Raw genomic sequence first — 13,595 nt, 5'->3', positions numbered from 1 at the left:
TCGTAATTGGAACAGCAAAAAATATTTTTGCCATGATGCATTTTATGTTTGACGACTTTTTGCCTATTTTTTAATCGTATGAGTGTTATAAATTTGGGGTTTGAAGATGAGTAATTCACGTTGAATCTATTCCATATTCATATAGGTATTATTCGGCATCATCTCATTAATTTAGATTGATATTAGGTATATGTACCCGTCTAAAATGAAAGAAATTATTGTTATAAATTTTATTTCATAGAAAAAAAATGAATTGTAAAAGTCAGCCTAAATAAGAGCAGACAATGGACAAAACATAATGAAACATAAAAATCACAATCACAGAATGTATAAAAATATGTATATGCATTGTATCACAAAATTTATAATTCAATAATTACCATACTCGTAATTAGTCAGACTCATTATCACTATATTCCACATCAGAAAAATTGCAGTCTTGTATTACATACAACCAATTAATAATTTTAACCCAGTCTTTTTTCTGATAGAGTTGCTCAAATTCTTTAATTTTTGACTCGTCGTTATCGAAATACCACAGAATCATTTTCTCTAATAAGTATTCATCATTACATAACCAGAATCCTTCGAATACACGTTTTCTCATGATAGTGTGTAATTGGCTCCTTTTAAACGTTTTTATTTTCTTTTTTTTTGATGAGAATTTCCAACGAAGAAGTTCATCCACGGAAGAAAACGATAGATGATCATCTCTGTTATTAATATATCGTTCCACTATTTCACGCAAAAGAAGCCAAAATGCCTTCTCAATTGAAAATGAACGTACGAATTGGGATATCTTTTCCTCATCTTCAGAGTAACACCACGAAATAAGTTTCGGAATATCTACTCTTTTTCTGAGTCTACTATTAAACCTACGTGAACCGGAACAGACACTTCGAAATTCGTCCAGGGTATTTTTTTTGTATTTCGCGATTTCTTCTGGGGTAAGAAACTGAATTGCGAGATCCTCAATTTCAGAAAACCGTTCTTCGCCGTTATATCGGAAGCAGTCCTTGTAACTGCAGTGAGTGTCCAAGTATGAAAATATCATCTTTCTTTTTTGTCGACGAGCTTCTTCTACGTTTGGATACAACTCGTCCATAAATTGCGATACATTTGCCCAAATATCAACTTTGGCCAGTCCTCTGATGTTGAGTAATCCAGATCGCAGAAAACGTTTCTTAACTCGAGTCTGTAAATCATGCTTTGTAGTAAGAAATGTTAATAATTCATAAAATTCTCCGAGACTCCGGTTGAAAAATACGTCACGAAAACGTTCCAGAATTTCGTTTGGTTTTGATTCCATCGCTGTGACAAGAATCCTTTCCTTTATTTCCACCTGATCACTGATATCTAAACAATGTTCGATTAATGTACTGAGCACCACGTGAGAATAATTCAATATCGAGTACAGTCCTTTTTTTAGAAAAAATTGCTTTCTAAATTCAACCGTTGTGAAAGGGAGAATAACTTTTAAAAAGTTGAAACTAGATGAACTTACAGGTCTGAACAAGTACAGGGTGTTCCAGAATAACCTTTCACATTTTGGTAACCACTGATCTGTGTTCAAGTGGAGCTAGGGGAATGGTAAAGGCGGTTCTAGGTAGCCAAAGCATGCCGAATTATGTTTCAATAGTTATTTTTTGCCCTGGAGAAGTAGATGGCTGTACAGTGTGCTTTTACTGTGAAGGCCTTTTTTAAAAATAAAGGTTCCTGTAACTCTTTACTCCTTACTCATCAGTAACGAAGCTCATTTTTATCTAAATGGTGAAGTGAATAATTGGAATGTGCGCTTCTAGTGTACAAAGAATCAGTTGATAATACTTGAGAAACATCTAAACCTCCGCCAAGTTGACTGTTTGGTTGGGCGTGGCTAAATTCGGTATAGTGGGACCATGTGTGTTTAACGAAACAGTAACGGTGAGGGGTAAGGCAAAATGTTAAACGAGTTTCTTGTTCCAAACTAAAAGACAGACGCGATGTAATAGAGTTACTTACTTCCTTCCAACATGTTGGAACTACCAGGGATGTACACATATGTTTAGCGCGTGAGCACTTCGGTCATCAAATAATTTTGTTATGGTCGACGTGTTGAACCAGAAATTTAATGGCCACCTTGATCCCCTGACTTTTCAGCCTGCGATTTTTTTTTATGGAGTTATTCCAAGTCAAAAGTGTATCGAGATAAATCTAGGACTCTGAAACAGCTTCTAGGTTCATGAGTCGCAACTGATTGGAAGAGAAGTGTTCAATAATTTGAAAAAATGTTTGGTTGAATGTGTCAAAAATGAAGGAAAATATCTCGATGGAAAAATTTTTAAAACTTCATTTTTAATGAAAACTCAAATATACGGTCTAAAAACGGCATATTTCTACTTCATTTTGGTTGTAAAAGAATTTTTGTAAACATTTTTCTCTCAGAGTAATAAAAAAAACAAATGTGAAAGGTTATTCTGGAACACCCTGTATTTTGGTTGGATCGTAAAAAACATCTCAGTAATTTCACAATTTTTTACATTTATCACGTAATCGATCAAATTCTCAGGAGCACTGCTCCATAAGTCGATCAGACATTGTATGCGATTGTCTTCGTAATACTGTACTAAATCCAAGATCTCTTTAATTAAAAGTTGGAATTCCTCAGCTTTGATGGTTGACTTTACACGTTCCCATGTCACTTTTGCCAGCTCTAATTCTTTCAAATAAAAATAGTTCTTGATAATGTTGACAGGCTCTTCTAGATATAAACGTCTTAGTTGATATCGACTCATTTTTGAGAACAAAACCATCTGCCATTCTTCCCTACGATATTCAATCAACTTCTTCGTTAGTATCACTTGATCGTCTTCATCAAAGAAATCCCAGAAGTATTCGTACACAGACCATTCTCTGATGGTCCAATAAGCATCCCTCAAAGTTTCAAATACTTTACGTTGTTGACTATGAAGAATACTTCTATGATCATATTCACTTGAATCAGCGTTGTCTAAAAATTCCAATTTAATCTTCCAATAGTCTGCCACTACTTGATAGTCCCAACGATATTTTCTCAAATTGCGATAAAATTCTTTACTCAATGAATGTATCGGAAAATCTCTTAGATAATTTTCTAAGCAGTATTTGGTAATGACTCTAAACACCACGTTGTTGTAATTTAATCGTTCGGGATATTGTAAAAATTTCTCCGCAGTTTTCTTTCTGTCAATACGACCACTTTGATTCCAAACAGCGCCATAAAGAAAGAAATTATTTATTCCATTTTCATAAGCATCGCACAACATCATGATATCGGGATGGCGCTCGTAATAAGAGTCCAACTCCTCATCAATAGTTCTACAAAGTTTGATAATTTTTTTCTTGATGCAGTTTGGCATCTTCATATCATTGACGATTTCATTCACCTTTTTGAGTTCCTTGTAACGAGAATCCGTGTGATAGTGAGAATAATAATAATTCCATATATCCAAAGCTACTGTGATACTAGCCAGATATTCTAATTTTCTAACGGCAGGAAAGTAGGTGCATTTGTCTTCCAAATCAATATCAGCAGTTTCCATGTTCTTAAAGGGAAGTCAACTCTGATATCTGAAACAAATAATACAGGTATCGCGTGAGAATGCATTTGAGGCAGAAAATCTCCATTCAAGATATTCAAGTCCTGTCAGTAAAATTCACATTACATGAGCTGATACTCTCGAATCACAAACAAGCACAATTCATTTGGCCAATAAAAGTTCGCCTTTGTAATTTTAATCTGAATAGCAGGGATCAGTCAGAAATGGGTGCAATTTATGGTTATAGGTACCTACCTTAAAATAAGGGCTTAGCACAATAAAAAATTTAGATCCACCTACTCGTGATACCATATAATGGAGGATTGCACGATAGAAAAATGTATTTCACAGCAAAAAATGTAAGTGCCTACTTAAGCAATTCAATAAAAAACGATCGACGAATTAGGTCATGATTTCCACGATGTACTGTGGGACATTAAACGACAAAAATTTAATATTTTCCACAAGAAGTTTTCAACAAAATGAATGATTAATGAGGTGATGCCCACAATAGATAAAAGTAAACGAACGACCACTGTCGTATGAAATAATAGGCAGGTTCTATCCAAAACGATGTATTCAGTATAATGTGTGGGGCGCCAATTCTGTCGTATGAAATAATAGGCAGGTTCTATCCAAAACGATGTATTCAGTATAATGTACAATATTCAACTGTTAAACTGTCTCAGTACATACTTATGGTCTAGCTGGCTATGTACTAAATTAATAAACGATATAGAATCGTTATGTTTGAGTGTCCTACTTTTCATTCTCTCACTCCTCAACCTATTCCTCGAATTCTGACTCATCCAACTAGCTCACTCTCTGTACACACCTATTACTCATACAACAACCACCTACTGAGTGAATTGAAAAAATAAACGAATTTTAATTTTTTTTCTATGAGTGTAATTTTTATCAACTTTTTCATGAAATAGGTACGCCAGAAAGAGTTCGAAATAAGACAACTGAATAAAATAATTTATATTTTTTTTTATTTTTAAAGTTGAAAACTGAATTTTTTCGAGTTTTGATTTTTTTGTGATGAGTTAATCTTTATTTCATCGAGTGAATGAGCTTTTCCAACTTCTTCAACGGATACGTGAAAATGGGGATCAAATGGGCCAAATTCGCCAATCAAAACTTTTTTTCATGTTTTAAATTAAAAAATCGCATTTTTTCGCAAACTTTCAATTTTTTAAAATCGACTTTACGAAATAACGCCATCCCCATTTTTTAATAGGTAATATATGTTGTTCAGCATAAAAAGCTGTCCATAATACATTTATTTTTTTCTGAATTTTTGAGAGTCGAAACGGTATGAAAACTACGTTTTGAAACTTTTCGAGCTAATTTTTCCTACCAAAAAAACGTGGCAACACTTTTTTATAATATGTACATACCGCCAAAAAACTTTTCTAACCCACTAACTATTGAAAAAAGTTCCATTTTGGTAGGTATCGTGGTTATCGAGTAATCCACTACTGAAATGGATGATATTTTAAGTTAACTGAAAACTTTGACACCCCCCTAGCAGCCTTTGAAAAGGGCTAGTGGGTTGCGATTTGCGCCATTGACCATCCCTTCAAAAGGTCTTTCCACACGAAAAATTTCAAAATAATCGTCGACCCCTGTTACCACTTCTTGGTTGAATTGACGTGGAATGACCCTTTGACAAATAAGGCACAAATTTCTTAGCAATTTTGCCGAAAATTACGACCATTTGACTATTTTATGAGAAAACTACTTCCTGAGAATTTCGGCGAAAAAACATTACAATTCATCGTCAATTCGTCAACTTGCAAAAAAATGTGACACTCGATGATTTTGATAAAAAACGGGATTTTTTGACAATTTTAGCAAAGTCAGGATTTTCTCAGCAATCTTGGCTATATGGCTACAACAAGTAGACTATAAATCCATATACACGAAAAAGTGCTCTAGAAGTTGATTTTGTATTTTTTTTTTCAGGGAACAAAAAAATGCGCTGCCAAAATGAAGGTACTACCTGTCCATTCAGAAAAGTGCAATTTTGAAATTTTTACCCTGCAGAATAGGGGGGTGGACCCTCAAAAAGGTGATTTTGGGGACATGGTCGGGACCAAAAAAACTCGACGGGGTTGTGTTGGGGGACTTCTCCCGATGCCAAATATGTAATTTTTTTCCAAAAAACCCTGCACAACTGCATTCTATGGCACTTTAAATGCGATTTTTATGCATTTTTGGCCATTTTTGATGGTAAAATGGCTCTAATGTCCAGGATATGGCTCGGAACCGAACGATTCTTGGACGTTTGTTAAACGAGGCTATTTGAAGCCCGACTACGCAAAAACGGTGAAAAAATACGATCACAACGCGATTTTACGTGCACTAATAGGCTTGTTAAGCACCCCCCACAACTGGAATTCAATAATGCATTGTCTATTCGATAATATCGATGCGACCCATCAAAATGGTATAAAATTTCGCGCTGAACTCAAAAATTGCAATAATTTTCAATTCTGACCCCCCCCCCCGCGGTGGAGTTTTGCCCCTCAAACTGAATATAGCGATGATATTGAACAAATTTTGCACATTACGCGTCGATACTGAGGATTTATGTTTAATGAATATGAGAATCATTGTTTATGCAATCACAATGATTCTCATATTCGTTTTATTTGGAAAAATTTTTGCTTCAAAATTTTTCACTTAGTCTCCACCCCTTTCCCCTCCCCTTTAAGGACTATGTTTGAACATGGATTTGAAAACTTGAACATGACCTATCAAAATGGTATCAAATTTCACGCTGAGCTCGAAAATTGTAACCATTTTTCATTTAGAGCCACTCGGTGGAGTTTTGCCCCCCCCCTCCAATAAAGCTAACTATGAAATTGAACACGTTGCACATTACGCGTCATTAAATGAGGATTTATGTCACAATATTATGATGCTTGTAATAAAAATAAAAAAAATACTCGAGGAAAAAAATACAAAAAAATATGAACTTCGCCTGGTCGCTAAAAATATACAAAAATAATCGCAGATCTTGAACCATTGTTCAAGAAAAACAACTTATTTGAGACTCTTATTGAATTTCATTTTCGCTTTGATCTACCTTGTAAAGTCAAATTGAGTTTCCATTTGGAAAAATTAATGCACTCAATAGTCGCATGGATATTTCTGGACATTATTTACATTTTTGTAAAAGTAATACATATAAGGCTTAAGGCTTAAGCACCCCTGATGAGATGGATTGACTTACCCCGGCTATGAGTAGATAGGTATTACCTTTATATAAATAAGACGCAAACGCGTTGTAGTTTGAATTGTTTATTCCTTATGTTACGAACACGAATGTTACAATAATACAAATGCCTCCTTCGGCGGAAATATTATAATTAACACAGATTAATGAATTAAACACAATAAACTCAGACACGACATAATAAAATAAGACACATAAGAAAAGAGATAATTAAGCTCAAACACGGGTAGGACACCACAACGCACCAATAAACTTAGACACCTTGAAATAAGCTAATACATGGACCACACTCTACACGATAGTACAAATGTAATAACGGCTGCGGCGCGGAGCACCGGACACGTAGGTCCAGCACTCAATGCTTTCCAGTGCTACCACCACAAGGGTGGTAACTGGTAACTGTCCCTAATATCCCTTAACAGGACCGCCATATATCCCTCTCACATTTTAATCACACAAACTTTCTTAAAGCATCTAGTGTTGGCATGAGAAAGACAGAGGTGTGCCCCTTCATCAAGACTCTTCAACATAGGTAGGTACATACATATGCGGACTACACTTGTCAACATTTTTTGACCTCCTAAGTCCTAATTAGGACAGCAAAAAATATTTTTGCCATAATACATTTTAGCTTGGCGACTTTTTGCCTATTTTTTAAAAAATTAATTGAGTGCTATAAATTTCGGTTTTGAAGATGAGGTAACGTTGACCCTATTCCATATTTGTAATAGGTGATATTAGGTAGGTACTAGGTACCCGTCTAAAATGAAAGAAATTATTGCTACAAATCTTTATTTCATAGAAAAAAAATGAATTATACTTAGATGTCAGCCTAAATAAAAGTAGGTAGTGGACAAAACATAAAATGAAACTTAAAAATCACAATCTCTAATTCATTGAAAGAAAAACAAATTTATAGCCTTATAGGAACGAGTATTGAGAATATACGCATAAAAATATACTACATCATTGTATCGCAAAATTAATAATTCAATAATAATTAGTCAGGACTCATTATCACTATTAAAATAGTCTAAATCACAGTAAATGCACATTCTTCTTAGATCCAACCAATAAACAATTTTAACCCTGTTTTTTTCCTTATAGAGTTGTTCAAATTCTTTAATTTTTGACTCATCGTTATCGAAATACCACGTAATCATTTCCTTCAACAAGTACGGGTAGTAGTCATATTTACATAACCAGTATCCTGTCACTTTACGTCTCCTCATTAGAGAGTGTAAATGGCGCCTTTTAAACGTCTTTATTTTCTTTTTTTTCGATGAGAATTTCCAACGGAGAAGTTCATCCAAGATAGTAAACGATAGATGATCATCTTTTTTATTAATATATCGTTCCACTATTTCACGCAAAAGAAGCCAAAATGCCTTATCAATTGGAAATGAACGTTTGAATCGCGATATCTTTTCCTCGTCTTCAGAGCAACACCACGAACAAAGTTCTGGAATATTAATCCTTCTTATAAGTTTATCAAAGAAACCACGTGTACTGGAACAGACACTTCGAAAATGGTCCAGGATATTTTCTTTGTATTTCGTGATTTCTTCCAGGGTAAGATACTGAGTTACGAGATTATCAATTTCAGTGAACCTATCTTGGCCGTTACTTCGAAAGCAGCCCTGGTAACTGCAGTGAGAGTTCAAGTATGAAAATACTATCTTTCTTTTATGTCGCCGAGCTTCTTCTTTGTTTGGATACAAATCGTCTATAAATTGCGATACATTTTCCCAAATATCAACTTTGGTCAGTCCTCTAATGTTAAGTAATCCAGATCGCAGTAAACGTTTCATAACTCGAGTCTGTAAATCACGCTTTGCAGTAAGAAATGTTAAAAAGTCATAAAATTCTTTGAGACTCCGGTTGAAAAATACGTCACGAAAACGTTCCAGAATTTCGTTTGGTTTGGATTCCATTGTTGTGACAAGAATCGTTTCTTTTATTTCCACTTGATCATTGACATCTAAACAATTTTCGATTAATGTACTGAGCACCTCGTGAGAATAATTCAATATCAAGTAGAGTCCTTTTTCTAGAAAAAATTGCTTTCTGAATTCAACCGCTGTGAAAGGGAGAATGACTTTTAAAAAGTTGAAACTAGAGGAACTCATGTACTTTGGTTGTCTCGAAAAAAAGATCTGAGTAATTTCACAAATTTTTACATTTATCACATAATCGGTCAAATTCTCAGGAGCACTGCTCCATAAGTCGATCAGACATTGTATGTTATTGTCTTCGAAATACATTTCTAAATCCAAGATCCCTTTAACTAAACGTTGAAATTCCTCATCTTTGATGCTTGACTTTACACGTTCCCATGTCGATTTCGCCAGCTCTAATTCTTTCAAATAAAAATAGTTCTTGATAATGTTGACAGGCTCTTCTAGATATAAACGCTTTAGTTGATATCGACTCATTTTTGAGAACAAAACCATGTGGCGTTCTTCCTCAGGATATTCAATCAACTCCTTCGTCAGTATCACTTGATCATCTTCATCAAAGAAATCCCAAAAGTATTCGTACACAGACATTTCTCTGATGGACCAATAAGAATCCCTCAAAGTCTCAAATACTTTACGTTGTTGACTATGAAGAATACTTGTACGATCATATTCATCACTTGAATCGGCATTGTCTGAAAATTTCAATTTTATCCTCCAATAGTCTGTTACTACTCAGTAAACCCAACCATCTTTTCTCAAATTTCGATCAAAGTCTATACTCAATGAATGTATTGGAAAATCTCTTAGATAATTTTCTAAGCAAAATTTGGTAATGACTCTAAACACCACGTCGTTGTCATTTAATCGTTCGGGACATTGTAAAACTTTCTCCGCTGTTTTCTTTTTATCAATACGACCACTTTTATTCCAAACAGCTCCATAAAGAAAGAAATGTTTTCTATTTTCATAACCATTGCACAACTTCATGATATCGGCATCGTAATCGTGATAAGAGTCCAACTGCTCGTCAACAGTTCCACAAAGTTCAATAATTTTTTTAGCGATGCAGTTTGGCATCTTCATATTATTGACGATTTCATTCAACTTTTCGAGCTCATTACCACTGGAATCCGTGTGATAGTGAGAATAATAATAATTCCATAAATCCAAAGCTACTGTGAGACTAGCCAGATCTTCTAATTTTGTAACGGCCGGAAAGTAGGTGCGTTTGTCTTCCAAATCAATATCAGCAGTCTCCATGTTCTTAAGTGAAGTCAAATCTGAAACAAATAATGCAGGTACATACCTACTACATAAAAATGCATTTGAGACAGTAAATCCTTATCCAAATCATGCCAGTAAGTCTATTATGAGCTGATACTCTCCAATCGCAAAGCACAGTCGATTTGGACAATAAAAGTTCACCTATTTTTATATTTTAATCTGAAAGAGAGGCACGTCCACGATAGATAGCCTAGAAGTGAACGAACAATAAATTATGCGATTCCCATAATGTAAAAGATGAAGTTGATTGGCAAACTTCGAAACAAAAAGAGGACTTTTTAGGCATGCATTGCAAAAATCAGTGCTTTTTGGGCGGTTTAGCTAGTTTTAGCCAAAAAAAAAGCTGCATCAATTTCTTATCTACTTTGGAAAAAATTACGACCATTTGACTATTTTATCAAAATATCATCTCCTGAGAGTTTTGACGAAAAAACATAGCAATGTTTCGTCAAGTGGCAAAAAAATTGACACTCGGATAGTTTAGATAATTAAAGATCGGGTATTTTTTGACAATTTTAGTAAAAACAGGATTTTTTCAGTAATTTTGGCGAGATCAGGAGCTGTTTGCCTGTTTTGGTGGAAAATTGCCCCTTTTGACCCGTTCGCCATGATTGGACACTTTTTGAAAATTGCCTCTAAATGGTAACTTGACTATTTTTCCAAAAATTGACGCTTTTTGACATTTCCTCCCAAAAATTGACACTTTTTGAATCGGGCAAATTTGGCAAAAAAAACAGGACTTTTGTTTGGCAGTTTTGGAACAAAAAGAGGACTTTTTAAAAACGCGAAAATCAATTTTGTTTTAGATGTTTGGTGTGAGCCGGAGCTAGGTACAAAAAATTTTAGACTTACCACTTCCGAGAACTGAGGTTCTCCTGAGAATTTTGACGAAAAAACATTATAATTTAATTTTTCGTCAACTGGCAAAAAAATTGACACTTGGATGATTTTGATAAAAAACGGGTATTTTTTGACAACTTTTAGCAGAAACAGGATTGTTTTCAGTAATTTTAGCAAGATCAGGAGCTGTTTGACAATTTTGGCTGAAATTGGCCCCTTTTGACACGTTTAACACTTTCTAAAAATTTTAATAAAAATGGCAACTTTTTAAAAATAAACAGGACTTTAGTTTGAGAGGAAAAATGCGAAAATCTATTTTTTTCAGATGTTTGCGGTGAGCAGGAGAGGTACAAAAAATTATGGACTTCAACTTTCGAGAACATAAAAGGAGTGACCAAAAAAGGCATGCCTATGGCTGGGATTTTGAAATTTATCAGCGGAAGTTAATCCTAGTGGTCGAAAAACTCTATGACTGAATTTTCACACCGCTCAAATTCGAAGGACCGACTACCTACTCATCTCAAAGAGTCTCAAGAGCGAATTTTCCATTCATATCTTATCCACAGCACACTCGATTTCCCAAAAATTGAAAAATGAAATTCAATGCAGGCTAAAAACTGTATTACCTAGGTAGGTATTTAGGTAACTACAAATAGAACACCTAACCCAACTGTTTATTGAACTTGCCTCTCCGATTTTGAACAAAACCAGACTACTTAGATTGAGAAAGCATTTCCTAAAAACCCCTTGATCAAAATTTCAGGTCGTATTTTATTTCTGGATTTTTGGCGAATTTTTGAAAACGTAAAAAACTCAAAATTAACTGTTTTAAGGGTGATTCTAAACATTTTTTTGAGCAAGGTAACACTAGAAAGGAAGATTTTTTGTAATACAGGATGAATTCGGAGTCGTCTGATTAAATTCAAATGTAGAGGTAATACTCGAGGAGACAAACAAAAAACGTGATTATGATAAGTTGCCTATCTTGTAAAATGAAGGTGCTACGTGCTCCGCAAGACCGGAAATTTACCAATTTTGAAAAATTCATCAAAAATAAGAAAATGTTTGAATCATTCAACTTTCAAGTGATATCCCTAACCCATAGTACTCGAGTGGACGAACAAAAAGTGGTTTATGACCATTTGCCTATCTTCAAAATTGAAGGGGCAAATATGATTCAAAATTTCTAAATTTTGAATGCCCCAAATTTGAATTTTGAAATTGTGTTTGCCCCTTCAATTTTTAAGATATGCAATTGGTCATGATAACATTTTTTTTGTTCGTCCACTCAAGTACCGGGTTAAGGGCACGATTTGAATAATACAAACATTTTCTTACTGTCTGCAAATTGAAGAAATTACCCCATTTTTGAACTATAAATTTACCGATTTTGAAAAATTCTTTTAAAATAAGAAGATGTGTGAATTATTTTATTGATGCCCCTAACCCATAGTACATGAGTGGGCGAACAAAAAAATGTTATTATGACCAATTGCCTATCTTAAAAATTGAAGGGGCAAGCACAATTTCAAAATTCAAATTTGGGGCACTTTAAATTTGGAAATTTTGAATCAGGTTTGCCCCTTCAATTTTGAAGATAGGCAAATGGTCATAAAACCACTTTTTGTTCGTTCACTCGAGTACTATGGGTTAGGGACATCACTTAAATGATTCAAACATTTTCTTATTTTTGATGAATTTTTCAAAATTTGTAAACTTCCGATTTTGCGAAGCACGTAGCACCTTCATTTTACAAGATAGGCAACTTATCATAATAACATTTTTTTGTTCGTGTCCTCGAGTACAGACGACTCCGGATTCATCCTGTATAGGTACTCGTCTAAAATAAAAGAAATAATAGTTACAAATTTTTATTTCATGAAAAAAAAATGAATATAAAAGTAGATAGGTACTCGACGAATCAAAATGAAACATAAAAATCACAATCACCATCTTTATTCATTGAAAGAAAAACAAATTTTAGGAACAAGTGTTGAGAATGTATAAAAATATGCATCATTGAATTATTACAAAATTGATTAATTTAGTCAGACTCATCACAGCTATTATAATATTCCACATCACAGTGACAGCACTCTTGTTTTAATTTCAACCAATAAATAATTTTAATCCTTTCTTCTTCCTGATGGAGTTGCTCAAATTCTTCAATCTTTGACTCATCGTTATCGAAAAACCACGGAATCATTTTCTTCAACACGTATGGATAATATTCATCTTTACATAAATAGTACGATCCCACTTTACGTTTTCTCATAATAGCGTATAACTGGCTCCTTTTAAACGTTTTTATTCTCTTTTTTTTCGATGAGAATTTCCAAAGGAGAAGTTCATCCAAGGAAGAAAACGATAGATGCTTATCTCTGTCATTAACATATCGTTCCACTGTTTCACGCAAAAGAAGACAAAATGCAGTATCAATTGGAAATGAGCGTTTGAATCGTGATATCTTTTCCTCATCTTCAGAGTAACACCACGAACAAAGTTTTGGAATATTCACTCTTTTTATACGTTTACCACCACGACCACGTGTACGGGAACATTTTCTTTTAAAATGGTCCATGGTATTTTCTTTATCTTTTACGATTTCTTCTGGAGTAAGAAACTGAGTCGAGAGGTTATCAATTTCAGCAAACCTATCTTCGCCGTTACGTCGAAAGCAGCCCTTGTAAGTGCAGTGAGAGTCCA

General features: G+C 34.3%; 1 protein-coding gene across 1 annotated transcript in view; it reads right to left on the bottom strand.

The window, feature by feature from the left end:
• Positions 1–223: 223 nt before the first annotated feature.
• Positions 224–13,595, bottom strand: part of LOC135846827 (uncharacterized) — a 35,057-nt gene continuing 21,685 nt past the window's right edge. Inside the window, exon 2 of the mRNA XM_065366125.1 lies at positions 224–3,588. Coding sequence (XP_065222197.1) covers positions 2,421–3,560 — 1,140 coding nt within the window. The 5' untranslated portion in view covers positions 3,561–3,588 and the 3' untranslated portion in view covers positions 224–2,420. The remainder of the gene's footprint in view (positions 3,589–13,595) is intronic.

The sequence above is a fragment of the Planococcus citri genome, chromosome 5 (genome assembly GCF_950023065.1).
Source record: "Planococcus citri chromosome 5, ihPlaCitr1.1, whole genome shotgun sequence".
Lineage (NCBI taxonomy): Eukaryota > Metazoa > Arthropoda > Insecta > Hemiptera > Pseudococcidae > Planococcus > Planococcus citri.
This window is presented reverse-complemented; position numbering and strand designations above follow the sequence as displayed.